The following is a 12,634-nucleotide window of genomic DNA, read 5'->3' as shown; positions in this document are numbered from 1 at the left end:
TGTTCTCTCCTCTGCATGCCGAAAGGACAAAAGAAAAGAGCAATCATCACAGTAGAAGTGACATTGATAATTACAGCCAAACATCACTTGACAAATTATTTGGTAGATACATATGTTACTCTGCTAGTGAACACAGTCTGCCGAGTAAATATAAGCAGGGCAATTTAAGTAGCACTAATGAGTGTTTTGTAGGCTAATACAAGCCAGATATGTCTCATAGTAACAGCAGATATGTCTCGTGGTAACAGTTTAAATATTATCTCCATCACTTTACATAAATCTGTGTCAGCCTATTCGATATAAACTGACTGTAAAGTCCTCCAACCACTGTAATTAAATCTTCACCACTCACTGTTTCAGACAGGCACTTGTATTTAAATATTTTTTAAGTTAACCAGTGATTAAAGAAGCAGGTTTAGCTCCCTCCTATGGAAAAAGCCCACAACTTGTTACTACCATTGACATGAGGGTCAGCCCCTTGCGACAGCAGCAGGTAGATGATGGTACCCAGTCACTTTGTAGTACAGCTTGCTTATTTTCGTATGAAGTTCAGATACTCCACATATTCTGTAGGAAAGAAGAGTATGTAATTGTGGTTATTATTTATTGCTATTATACTTATTATATTTCTAGTGACAGAAAAATAAAATTGCTACCAAATAGGGCGTAAATGATAGGATTTATAAGTTTGCACCAGCATACGTTTCCAGTGTTATACAGTGTTATAAATAAGTTAGAGTAATTGCTGTTATAAGAATGCCTTGTCCTCACAGAGTACCAATATTTACAGTGAAGATTGCTTTGTCTGTGCAAACCAAGTGCTTAGAGATATGGACCCTTGTTCTTGATTAAAGCTTTAGGGTGCTAGTTGTAATTACCACAAGTAACCAGTTCCCTGTGGTAAAAAACACAGCAGCTGATCGTCTAGCATGCTTCTGCTTACCTATGGCTTTATCCTCTGCACAGGTAGGAAAGCTTGCTTTGGAACTATTATTTTAAAAAAGAGACATGATGTTGCAGTCTTTGAAGGCCACCTCACTTGTAAGGTGCAAAAGCATCGGTGTTGGGAAGGATCTGTGGGAAATGTAACTGTCTTTGCATATATGCAGTTGCACCTAGCAGAAGAGCAAGCATTAAGAAAAAACATTCAACCCACATTTTTCAGCTGTGACCTAGACAAATACAGATCAGTGAAAAGTAAAATCAACCAATAAACTGAAATTCCAGCAGGTTTTATTCTTTGCTCACTGGAGGAATGGCAGGAAGACTCAGGGTTCATCCATCTTGGATCTAACCATGCTCAAACACTTCATGACACCTTGTTCTTCTCCTGAGATTCTCTGCAAGCAAAACCTTCCTCCCAGCACAAGCCAGGGCCAGCTGAGCAGAGCAGCAATAACCCTCTGAGGTGCACAGATTTTCCAGACATTTCAAAGTCACCCTTGGGAATTTACTCCAACAGTCATCCATTAATTTCCCCTTATAGCTAATTTAGCTTGCTACCTGTGTGTCATGCATGCAGCAACCTTCCCTTTCCACAGTGAGAGCTGGAGCCATTGCACGTTGTCTTACAGCAGCATGCTGTATTCCTCAGACGAGCGGGATTTCTGCATTTTTTTTTTCTTGGTTGTGGTGGTTGGTGTTTGGTTTTGGGTTTTTTGGGTTTTTTTTCTAGTTTATGACGTTAGATAAGTTCAGCCTAACTGCTTTAATCTGTTTTTCTGCTCTTGTCAATCCCTGTGAACTGAAGCTAGTTTGGCAAGAAGCCTTTTTTTGCGCTGCTGTGAGCAATCTGAATAGCATGACTCAGGGTTACACGCTGATGATAGTTTCCATAAAAACCCGTACGTTTAGTTACAAATCAAGCATCACTAAACGTAGTTCCCAGCAATTTCAGATAATTCTAGGTTCAATCACTCAAGGATTTCACAAAATGAATGTTTCTCAGAGAATGAAAGGTAATTTGTTGGTAAAAGCTATGAAGTTATCTAATATAATGTAATGACTTAAGTTTCTTAAGAAGATTGCACTGGGGCAAATCACGGTTCATTTGTTTCAGAGAAGGCAAGATAAAATGGCAGCATCGCTAATTTAGAGCTGTTTCGAAAACTTCAGGTTGAATCTAGAGCTATGCAGGGTCTGTGACTGGTGTCTCAAACCAGTTCATGTCTGTAAACATGGCATGAGAAGGGCAGCAAGGACACATGGAGCAATGCTCATACTGGTGTCTGGCATTACCAGATGCACCCATTATTTGGAGATAAAAATGTATGTTAAGTTTTCTTTTAATAACATGCAACTCCAACTGTGAGCTTAGCATCCTTCTGTTTCGCTCATGCATAAGGACTGATAGCAGAAGGGCCATTTCCTAAGTCATCCATCCTCAGATTTACCCTTCTGCAAAAAGGTAGCACAGAACTGCGGAGCAATTTCTCATTCAAACCCAATTTCTAGTTTTTAGCATTGTACAGGTTACTGTGGACCTAAACCTGGGTAGCCATTCTGGTGATTAAGATATCTGCAGGCACTGCTGAGGCTGGACTTCCGTTCTGTTTCAGCCTACTAAGGTGTTAATGTAGTACTTAATGTACTTAATGAATAAAGTAGATGAATCACAAAGTCACAGAATGGTTTGGGTTGGGAGAGACCTTAGAGATTGTCTCGTTCCAACCCCTGCCCCAGGCAGGACCCCCTCCCCCCCAGCCCAGGCTGCCCCCAGCCCCATCCAGCCTGGCCTTGAGCACTGCCAGGGATGGGGCACCCACAGCTGCTCTGGCACCTCACCACCCTCATCATAAATAATGTCTTCCTTATATCCAATCTAAACCTACCCTTTTCCAGTTTAAAACCATTGCCCCTTCTCCTGTTAGTACAGACTGTGGTAAAAAGTGTTTCTCCACCTTTCTTATAAGCCCCCTTTATGTTTTGAAAGGCTGTAGTAGGGTCCCCCCAGAGCCTGCTCTTCTCCAGGCTGAACAAGCCCAGCTCTCCCAGCCTGTCTCCACAGGAGCAATGGAAAAACACACTGCTTTCTAGTTTCTAGTATATAGAGAACATACTCCTTAAATGAATTTCATATGAAAATAAAGCACTGTGAATGTTGAGTGTTTTGTAATTTTGCCAAGGGTCTGTAAGATAAGAGCGCCAGTTTTCCCAAAGATTCCCAGTACCCAGCAGTCCTGCCATGTCATGCAGGGCATTGCACAGACCCATAAAAGTACAGACAGAAATAATATTTTTCAGCCAAGTAACCTCAAAGCTTTTCTGCATTGTTGGCAAAATTATTTTTGATGCCTCCCAAGGTGAGGGGTCAGCGTGGGCTCCTCCTGCCATGGGATGGGGAGTGGGCTGGGATGGGATGCAGGATGGAGGGGATTGCTGCACTGCTGCCCTCTGCCTCCCAGAGCCCGCCCCAGGAGGGCAACACCTGGGATCCAGCCATGCTGGTGGGTCCTGGTCACTGAATGTGTCCTCCAGCAGGCATGTGGGGGCGCCTGCACTGCTGGCAGCTTTTTAGGACAGCATGCTTCACCTTCCTTTGTCATCTTCTTAAACATCTTTAAAGTATATCCTCCCTAGAAGAGGGTTTCTGGGCCAGAAGACTCTCATGTTTTTTCGTGGTTGTGTCTCTTGGTCTAACGAGATCAAACTTCTTCTCTCAAACTTGCTGTGCTTATGCTTTCTGCTATTTAAAAGGAGAATTGGCAATTCTAAGAAGAATGCAAGTGCTGTCTGTTTCTTAAGACTAGTGTACAGATATCTTAAATTGAAGAATAGTATTATTCATTGAGTAGAAGGGTAATTTGTTATGTTAAGTATTCTTGAACAATGCTGAAATGAAATTTGTAGTGATGAATAAGGTCCAATGTGGAACCTCTGATTTTGATGAATTCATCCCTTCTGTAGGTTTTGTAGGATTCCTGTTCAAACGCATTACCTGGAGTTTTGCTGTACAGCAGTCCCCATTCTTACAATATCTGTGCAAATCATCTAAGTTTGATGCTTAATTACAGCATATCATTCCCCAGGCTGCAGGTACTAGGGATGGAGCGTACACATCGTGGATGGGAGAGGCTATTGTTTCTCACTGAAACTGTTGTCTTTGGGTATCCAGGGAGGCACTCGGAAAGGAAGATGCCAGTTTTGCTGGCTGTCTCAGTGTAGGAGCCATGATCAAGGTCTTGAGTGGGAGGGAACAATGGGAAATTTAGGATAATCTGCATATTGATGGATAAGAATTTCTTCCTTGTGCTAATTTTATTTTTGCTCTGTCTTCCAGCTCCAGTAAACCCACATCTACGTAAGTATTCTTCTGTTTTGTTAGCTTTTATGTGTACGAGGTACTGTCCCTGCACCCACTGTCCCTCACAGTTAAAAAGTTAATGATAAGTATTTCACTTCCAGTTGCAGCCTGTGGATTGCAGGGACCACCTTAGTTTTGTGTGCAACCTGGGCTGGTGGCTGAAGGTGTCATTCCTCTTGTTCTGCCAAGGTGCTAAAGGCAGAGGACATGGAGGAAGGAAAAATTACAGCTCCAGCTCAACTTTCTTTCTCACTGCCCCAAACAGTTCATCTAAAGGAAAATACTAATGTTCTAAAACTAACCTCCATTTCTGGGTGATGCAGCTCAGTACGTATGGGTGATGTCGTGGGAGTAGCTAAACACCTGAAAGTTCAAGTGTTGTGTAGGAGCTGTGTCTGCTCCTCAGCAGGTATGGTAAAAATATTGAAGAAGTCAGTTTATGAATTTTTCTGAATTCATTTAGCCTTGCATAAGAACTGCATTTGCAGCTCTTGAGTCATTTTGATACTTCCAAGGGTAGTCAGGAGATCATCTGCAGCTTTAAAACAAAAAGGATGTTTTATTCGTTCAGTACATAGAGGAATCATGGACTTCATTTGCACAAAGAAATGTGGAGACTAAAACTGTAACTTGGGTGTGAAAGGGTTTAGGCAAATTCACAGGAGACAGCTCCACAGGCATGACTGAAGATGCAAACTATGGCTCTGTATTTCGTGGTGTGCTGGTGCTCAGGCGCAGGGATGTTGCAGGGTAGAAAGGCTTGCTCTTACAGTGTGTTCTTACACTTTTCCATGGGCACCAAATCCCCAGAAATGCCACTGCCGGGAGCCTCGGCTGGAGCTTTAGTAAGTCCCAGTAAACCCACCCTATTCCTAACAGCCCCCACATCTATCTACTTTGTGATTTTCTTCCATGCCATAGCAAATGCACATTTTGCTGTCGCAATATATTCCACCGTTACTCTTGCCTTTAATAACATCCACTAAAATGCCTGTATAGGGGAAGGGATTCAGCCTGTATAGGGGAGGGGACGTATGTGCCTGTCTAGGGGAGGGGGTTGAGCTTGCCATTACTGCTCTGTCGTGCAGCTGTAATCAGGCAGACCAGCTTCTCTCTCTCCATCCCTCCTACACCACGGCTAAGCCTTCCTGTACATTTTAAACTTATTTGCAGATCTTGTGCAAAGCATTCATAATTAATCAGGGCTTAGTTCAAAGCTCACGGGAACTGAAGGAACCACTCCCATTGACTTAAATGAGCAGTAGATGAGACCTTTGCTAATTAATATATTAAATATGTACTCTGTGATGTTAAGAAGAAAATGCATTGCAATCCCAAGTGCTTCACACTATAGTCCTCTGTGGTTTTAAGGTCTGAAACAGTCTTGTTTTCAAAATGTCTCTATAGCTCTCATAGGCACGTGGTAGACTCCAGGTAGCTTCTGAGTGGCCCTTGCGATAGGGAGCGTGTTAGCTCAAGGGACAAGAAAGCATCTCTGGTGACCTGGCCATCCTTTCCTTCATCTGCTTTCTGGGTCCGCCTCTCTGTACTGGTGGGGATGGGAAAGTTTGCCCAGCAGAACTAGAGGGTACCCAACGTAATTTCTTTCAGATGACCAACCTGATGGTAAAATTTTGGTTTGCTTTTTTCTTCCCCAAAGCCTTTTTGAGTGAAATCCTTTGACAGGGAAGAAATCTGGGTCTGCAAAAAACTTGTAAGCAGGAGAAGAGAGATTCTGTCTGCCATAACATAGTCAACCTCATCATTGTCCGTGCTTTCTACATAAGTTCTGTTGTTTTCTAAACCTGATGGGCTGAATTCTAATTTTATTTACACCATTGTGAATGAAGAGTATGAGCTGTATTCAACTGAGCAAGATACCTGTATTGGAAACTGAAGTTGCATTCTTCCTGCTTTAAATCTGTAATAATCATATTGTATAAATCCTTCCTTTTTATGAAATTTCTGCAATACATAAGCAAGTAGTGTCAAATGACTTAAACAAGGAGATGTTGCCTCAGATCTACATTTTATTTTGTAACAGATAATATAAACCATTTAATGTAAACCCTAAGGATTTCATATCAATTAGTGCAACTAAATTTTATACCTGAATAATGGAAGATATTAGAAATTAGAGTCGTAGTGAACTTGAATTTTACAGAAATAGATGGGGAAAAAAATCACACTTCAATGAAGAGTGTTTCACCTGGAGAACAGTTTCAGATTTTGCCCTAATTTATTTAAATGCTCCTACTTCTTGCACAGGAAAAGTACTGAGGCAGTCCTGGGGAACCATTTCCCATTCTTATTCCTCTGTCATTTTAAAGAAGTGTTTAGTGCTAAGAATATTTAGCACTAACCTTTTCCAATGTTTTCCAAAAGGCATCCCACATGAAACCAGTGTTTTTCTGTTAAATAAATGGCAAACTTTTACTTGCCTTTTTCCATCTGGCCTGATTTTTTTTTTTTTTTTTAACTTGAAGAAAAATCTTTTGTTCTGCTGATTTGGAATTTCTTAATGAAGCTCTGAGGACATGGTGCGACATGCAAATGCAGCTTTTAAGGTATTGGAGGGGCAGTGTTAGAAACTGCTGAATGGCAGAAAATGCTTTCTGTTAATTCACTTTGCTGCAGGACTGGATCTGGCAGTCAGAATTTTTCTCCTTTAATTACTGTTTTTCCCTTTAATTTCATCACGCTGTGTAGAAAGAGCACCATTTTCGCTATAGGGAGGGCTTGTATAACTGGAGGTGGAAACCAGAGGCACAAAATATAGTGTATGCCGAGTGAATTTGGAGCTCAAGTCACGTAAAAGGTAATCTTGGAGATGAGAGGCACAGCTGGCATTTTGTTCAGAGTGCTTCATTCGAGTCCTTGTGTCTTTCAAGAGCTTTGTCAGGGTCTTTATGTTCTCTTCCTGGCCTGTGGGATAAAGGTGGAGATGTTGGCCTGCATCTATTCACAGGCTCCTATCTGGGAGGACTTTGGATGAAATCTGCCCATGTGTATTCCTCGTGGCCTCGTTCTTTGGTTTTCTCATCTCGCAGGAGGAACCGCAATCAGACCTCTACTTATATTTCTTCTCTGTGGTGCTCATGATGGTGCTCCTCCATTGACTGATTTTTCTATATGGCTACGTCTTCATCATTCAACGTTCAGGATTTAGAAGAGCTTGCTTCCAGATCCAAACCAAGGTGCAAGATCCTGAAACTGGCTCCCCATCATGCCGATGGTTATCAGTTATGTTTGCCAGTTAAGGAAGTGTGCTTTAGGAAATTGATTCTCCTGAAGGCTGTAATAAAGCTGATAGATTTACTGAGAAATCAAGTCATCTCCTTGAGGTGCTAATAGCCACGGAAGCTTCCATGGACCGCGTTTTTGTGATAACCTGGATTATAGAATGGTGCTTTGTGCTGGCTGTTGTCCAGAGGGTACAGTTTTGGTTGCTCTTTGGATGAAGAGAAGCAGAATGAAGAAGACTTAGAAATCACTCCTAATGCACCTTGGGGTTTGGAATGAATTTTTCAAGCCTGCTTTTTCAGTCTGCAGTAATATCTGATTTTAAATAAGCTTCAGACCAGCATCCTTGCTTAGCAGTACATATCCAAGCTAAGCTCCGGGTCTCTCTGTCTTCACTGATTTACAGTGAAGCTCCAGTGGCTTAAGTGGATTTATAGTTCAGTGCAACCCCAAACCTGCAAACATTTATATACCTTCTCAATTTAACACAGATGAATAATCCCATGACGCCTGGTGTTAGAGCCCCTCATAACAATGAATATAAATTGCACCCCTATAAAGAAGGCCATAGCTGACACAGTATGCAGACAGCTGCATTCTCCCTAGAGAAGAGGGATTTGCTTGTTTTCTCAGATAAATCAATTGACTTTGCTGGAAGAGTAAACTCAGCAGGAACTGTTTGTGTGCATAAAATTAAGCTTTTGCACATTTTACTACATGGGGCCTTATTCTCTTCTGAGATGAAAATTGAACCTTGAAATTTTAATTTATTTTGGTTCCTAAATATCTGACAGTAGGACTTTCTCATCCCATCATAACCCAGCAGGTAGGATCACTGGACTGATATGTTTCACAGACCTCTGTTTCACAAAGGAGAGGATCCCAGTAATCCTCTCTGGGGTTCTTGGCATTTTTATTCTTTAGACATGAGCTTCTAAGCTTTTAGCATTTGACCTCAAGTACATAACAGAATTCATAGTGAAAATCTAGGAGATGTCTTCAGGACATGATACAGTCACCTGTCCTGCCCATATAGGTTCAGACAGACCTAAACATTCCTCCCAGGTGTTTATCTAATTGATTATTATAATCTGGTGATGGGGATACAGTGCTCTTCCTGAGCAATTCATTCATGTTCGTCACTGTCCTGATTTTTAGAGATTTTCTTCATGTCTATGCTGAAGTTGCTTTACTCTCATTTTAACCATTACTTGTTTCCCCATCCTTAGTGAAAAGATTAGTTTTGGACATGTTGCTTGGAGAAAATGTTTTCATTTTGAAAAACTGCCATCCTCTTTTCCCTAATGGTCTTATCCCTAAACCAAAATAACCCACTTTTTATTTTTTCCCCAATGGGTCATGTTTCACAGACGTGCTGCCTGTTCTCAGCTTTTTAAAAATGCTGGCTGGGTAAGAAGAGACAGTGTCTCTAAGGGCAATTGTGTACATCTGAATATGTGGGGATGATCTGTATCATAGGATTTGAATATAATTTTAAGTAACACCAACACAGATTGATGACCATGATTTCCTTTTCATTGAGGTTACTGCAAAAAAAAACCCAAACATATGCTAAAAGCTAGAAACGGACATAAAACAAATGTATGTCTGTTTTCCAGTGTAGTTAATAAGCATAATCCCACAATGTGTTTGTTATAATTGACAAGTGCTTTGACCAACAACCATAGGATGAATAGCTTCAGCCACTAAATTTCTGCTCATTTGCTGCCTTGGCAGGAGAGTTCCACTGTGGGTTTGAGGATGGTAACATTTGCCTTTTCACTCAAGATGACACAGACAATTTCGACTGGACAAAACAAAGCACTGCCACTAGAGACACAAAATACACCCCGAACACGGGGCCGAACGCAGACCGCACTGGCTCCAAGGAAGGTAAGCTCCAGCGGTGCGCCTGGTGCCGGCACTGGGAGCTCTGCTGCTCCGTTGGGGTGAGGGACCTGTCCAGGACAGCCAGCTCAGCCAGCTATGCTATTTTTCTTGATCATACCAAGAATGGGCATACTTCAAGGACTTATAACAGAAATCGCCGGTGCTGAGGCACGTGGCTGGTCCCTAAGCACAACCCGCTAACAGTGCCATTAACCATCTTGTATTGTTTCTGTTGTGCCATTTTCAAAGCAATTGCTTTCGTGTTATAGTCTAGTGGGGAAGCATTCTGGCACATCTTGAAATATTCTTCTGTTTTATTTCTTCTAAATTCTAACTTGGGCTCCCTCAGACTGTCACAATGAGGCGGGGTTTTGCCCCATTTTTACTTTGGGTGATGCTAAAATGTGTAATTTCCAATCTGCTATCCTGGTTAACAGAAGCATGCCATCTTGACTGCAGTATATTTGCATTTGAAAAGTCAGACATATTGTGCCAAATTTATCAAGTACTGCGGTAACTCATGCTATTTCATTGTATGCATCCCGCTTGCACTACCAAAGGGGAGAAAAAAATCATACTGCATTGTATTTGCTTGGTTATATTAAGTAAATGGTATCTTTTGTTGGCACAGGCCAGGGTCAGAATAAATTAATGTTGTCTTCTTTCATGAAAGTGAGCTTTTGAACATGTGATTGGCACGGTCAGTTGAAAATGTTCGTTGAGAGGATTCCGTCAAGATATTTTCCCTTTATTTTACAAGTCCTCCCTGCTCACTCTTTATAGGAACAAACTGCACTCTTGAGACTGAAGGCTGAACCCCATCATAAAGATTTTTTTCTTTTCTTGTGAATGTACAATGTTACATCAATTTGAAGTTGTTTACAAGTACTGACCTGCTAGCCCTGATTTTACTCTTGGTAGAAAACACCTCTTTGAAGCAGTTGTGGAAAACACATGGGCTTAATGCAGAAAAAAGATGTCCCAGAAACCATGGTGATGTCAGATGAATGAAAAATGAACCAAGATGCTTGAGAGAACTGGTGTCTTCTTGCATCTGTATGTGTGTTGGATTTTGAAGACTGCAACCTAACAATTGCCATTTGGACTTCCCATAGGTTTCTACATGTACATCGAGACGTCACGCCCCAGGCTGGAAGGAGAAAAGGCCAGACTTGTTAGTCCTGTTTTCAGTGTTGCTCCCAAAAATCCTTATGGAGCTACGAACACAGCCTACTGTTTTAGCTTCTACTATCACATGTATGGACAGCACATAGGTGAGAGAAAGCCAATGACCTTGTCTTTTCACTTTGGGAAAAATAGCAGGAGAAATGTCCGCTTGTACGAAAGAAAAGCCCAGGAGGACTGCCAACACCTGCAAGGGCCAGTTGCAAGCAAAGCTAGCAAGAGAGGTGCCTGGTGGCATCCTAATTGCTGTAGAAATGTGTTTTTCACTAATCGGCACACTAGCAGGAGCCCCTGTTATAGCTGGAAAGTGGGTTTGTGTGTATGCGAGGTTTTGAGCAGGGAACTTTAGAGCCTGCAAACGGAAAAGGTGATGTTTGCAAGGACTTTGATACTAACACAGTGGTTTGAGTCACTCATCGCTAGATTCAGGCTTGAGCAATTAGCAGCAGTACTCGTGTGCTGGCGCAGCCTGTGTACAATGCAGCAGCACACGGTTCTTTTGTAAAAGTCGTGAACAGTTTGCTCACAAGCTGTGGGAGTATATATTTTCAAGATGAATCTGTAAGTCTATTTGTAGTCGTAGCTCTTTCAACGCACACACATTTAATTTCTTCATGTAGTATGAGAAAAAGGTGTGAGAAAATATAAAAGCATAAACGATAGACAGCCAATTTTTATAAATCCTCTAAATTCCTGTGGGGTGCTCGGTGCTTACCAGTGTGTCAAGAGGCTTTCAAGTACCAGGCTGACCTGACTTGATGTATTTTTATATATACTTGAAGGGCAAACACATCCTCACGGTGCATTCTGGTGCTTGCTTCAGAAAACCTTCACCTGCCTCCAGGCAGAGATCAGATTTTAAACAGAGCAGACAAGTTTGCTTGTTTTTTTGTTGGTCGTCTCTGCACTGTGAGCATGCGAATGCAGTCCCAGGTCTGAATTTTCCTGGCTCTGTGTTGCAGTGAGTGCTTGGCTGTTTATTGGAAGGAAGTGGCTGAGCCATGCCACGCTTAGTGAAATAAATATAAACTGCCCTATATAGTCATGTACCAGGCTGTTTCTGGTATGACAGTGAAGAGCAAAGTTACAAACATGAAAGGTCAAAGAGTCTTTCTGGAATATCTTAGTGTTGGGATAAAATATAAGGAAAACAGCCGCTGAGGCTGACATCTGTCCACAAAACAATCACCTCTCATTGGTGCCGTTTTGGTTTTTCCTGGGGCTACCTTTTCAGCAAGTGTCTGTGTCCTTAGTTTTTCTTGCTGAGATCACCCTTTCCTGTTTATGTGTAATTTCTTGAATTGACATGTATAATGCTGGTGGATGAAGGAGCTGATCCACAGGTGAAGATGGTATCCATGATGACTGGCGAACGTTCGTTACGATCCTTGTTACATAGGAGTTGTTCACAGCAGTGTGGACACCTAGTTGTCAAAAACCAAAATTGCTCACTATCAGTTTTGTTCCTTAATGCTGAAAAATGTAGTTACCATCATTTTAGCTAATGTTCAAATTTATCTACTTTTGAATAGCTTTGTACAAAATTACATATTATTCTGTCTTTAAAGAGCAGACTGACAGAAAAATAGTAAATAAGTAGCATCAACCATGTGTTTGAATGCACGCTCATACACATTTACTAAAATAAAAATTTTAATTCCTTATGACAGAATGTTATGAAACACATGAGAATGCAACATGCATACAGAAATAAATTATGAAATCAGAAAATATATACCATTTGATTACCCAGATGTGAACTCTGTCACTGAAATTATTCACGAGGATAATGAAGAGAAAAGAAAAACCTAATGAGTGATGAAATTCTAAGACTTCGATGATTTAAGCACATGGTTATTGTACGAATAGCCATATTGATGAAGCTACTGCTTGAATCGGTTTTTAAAGGTTTGTGCTCTTAGAAATTACTTTGGGTTAGGAAAGGTCTTATTATAACACAATGACTTGCCCAGACAAAGCAAACCTTATCATGACACAGCGTTTCAGAAGATG

General features: G+C 41.3%; 1 protein-coding gene across 1 annotated transcript in view; it reads left to right on the top strand.

Moving 5' to 3' along the window:
* Nucleotides 1–12,634, top strand: part of MDGA2 (MAM domain containing glycosylphosphatidylinositol anchor 2) — a 394,427-nt gene that overhangs the window by 365,775 nt on the left and 16,018 nt on the right. Inside the window, exons 12-14 of the mRNA XM_055717155.1 lie at nucleotides 4,280–4,300; nucleotides 9,284–9,439; nucleotides 10,552–10,710. Of these exons, the coding sequence (XP_055573130.1) occupies nucleotides 4,280–4,300; nucleotides 9,284–9,439; nucleotides 10,552–10,710 (336 nt within the window). The remainder of the gene's footprint in view (nucleotides 1–4,279; nucleotides 4,301–9,283; nucleotides 9,440–10,551; nucleotides 10,711–12,634) is intronic.

The sequence above is a fragment of the Falco cherrug genome, chromosome 7, assembly GCF_023634085.1.
Source record: "Falco cherrug isolate bFalChe1 chromosome 7, bFalChe1.pri, whole genome shotgun sequence".
NCBI lineage: Eukaryota > Metazoa > Chordata > Aves > Falconiformes > Falconidae > Falco > Falco cherrug.
The sequence above is the reverse complement of the archived record's forward strand: the minus strand, read 5'-3'. Positions and strand labels throughout refer to the sequence as shown.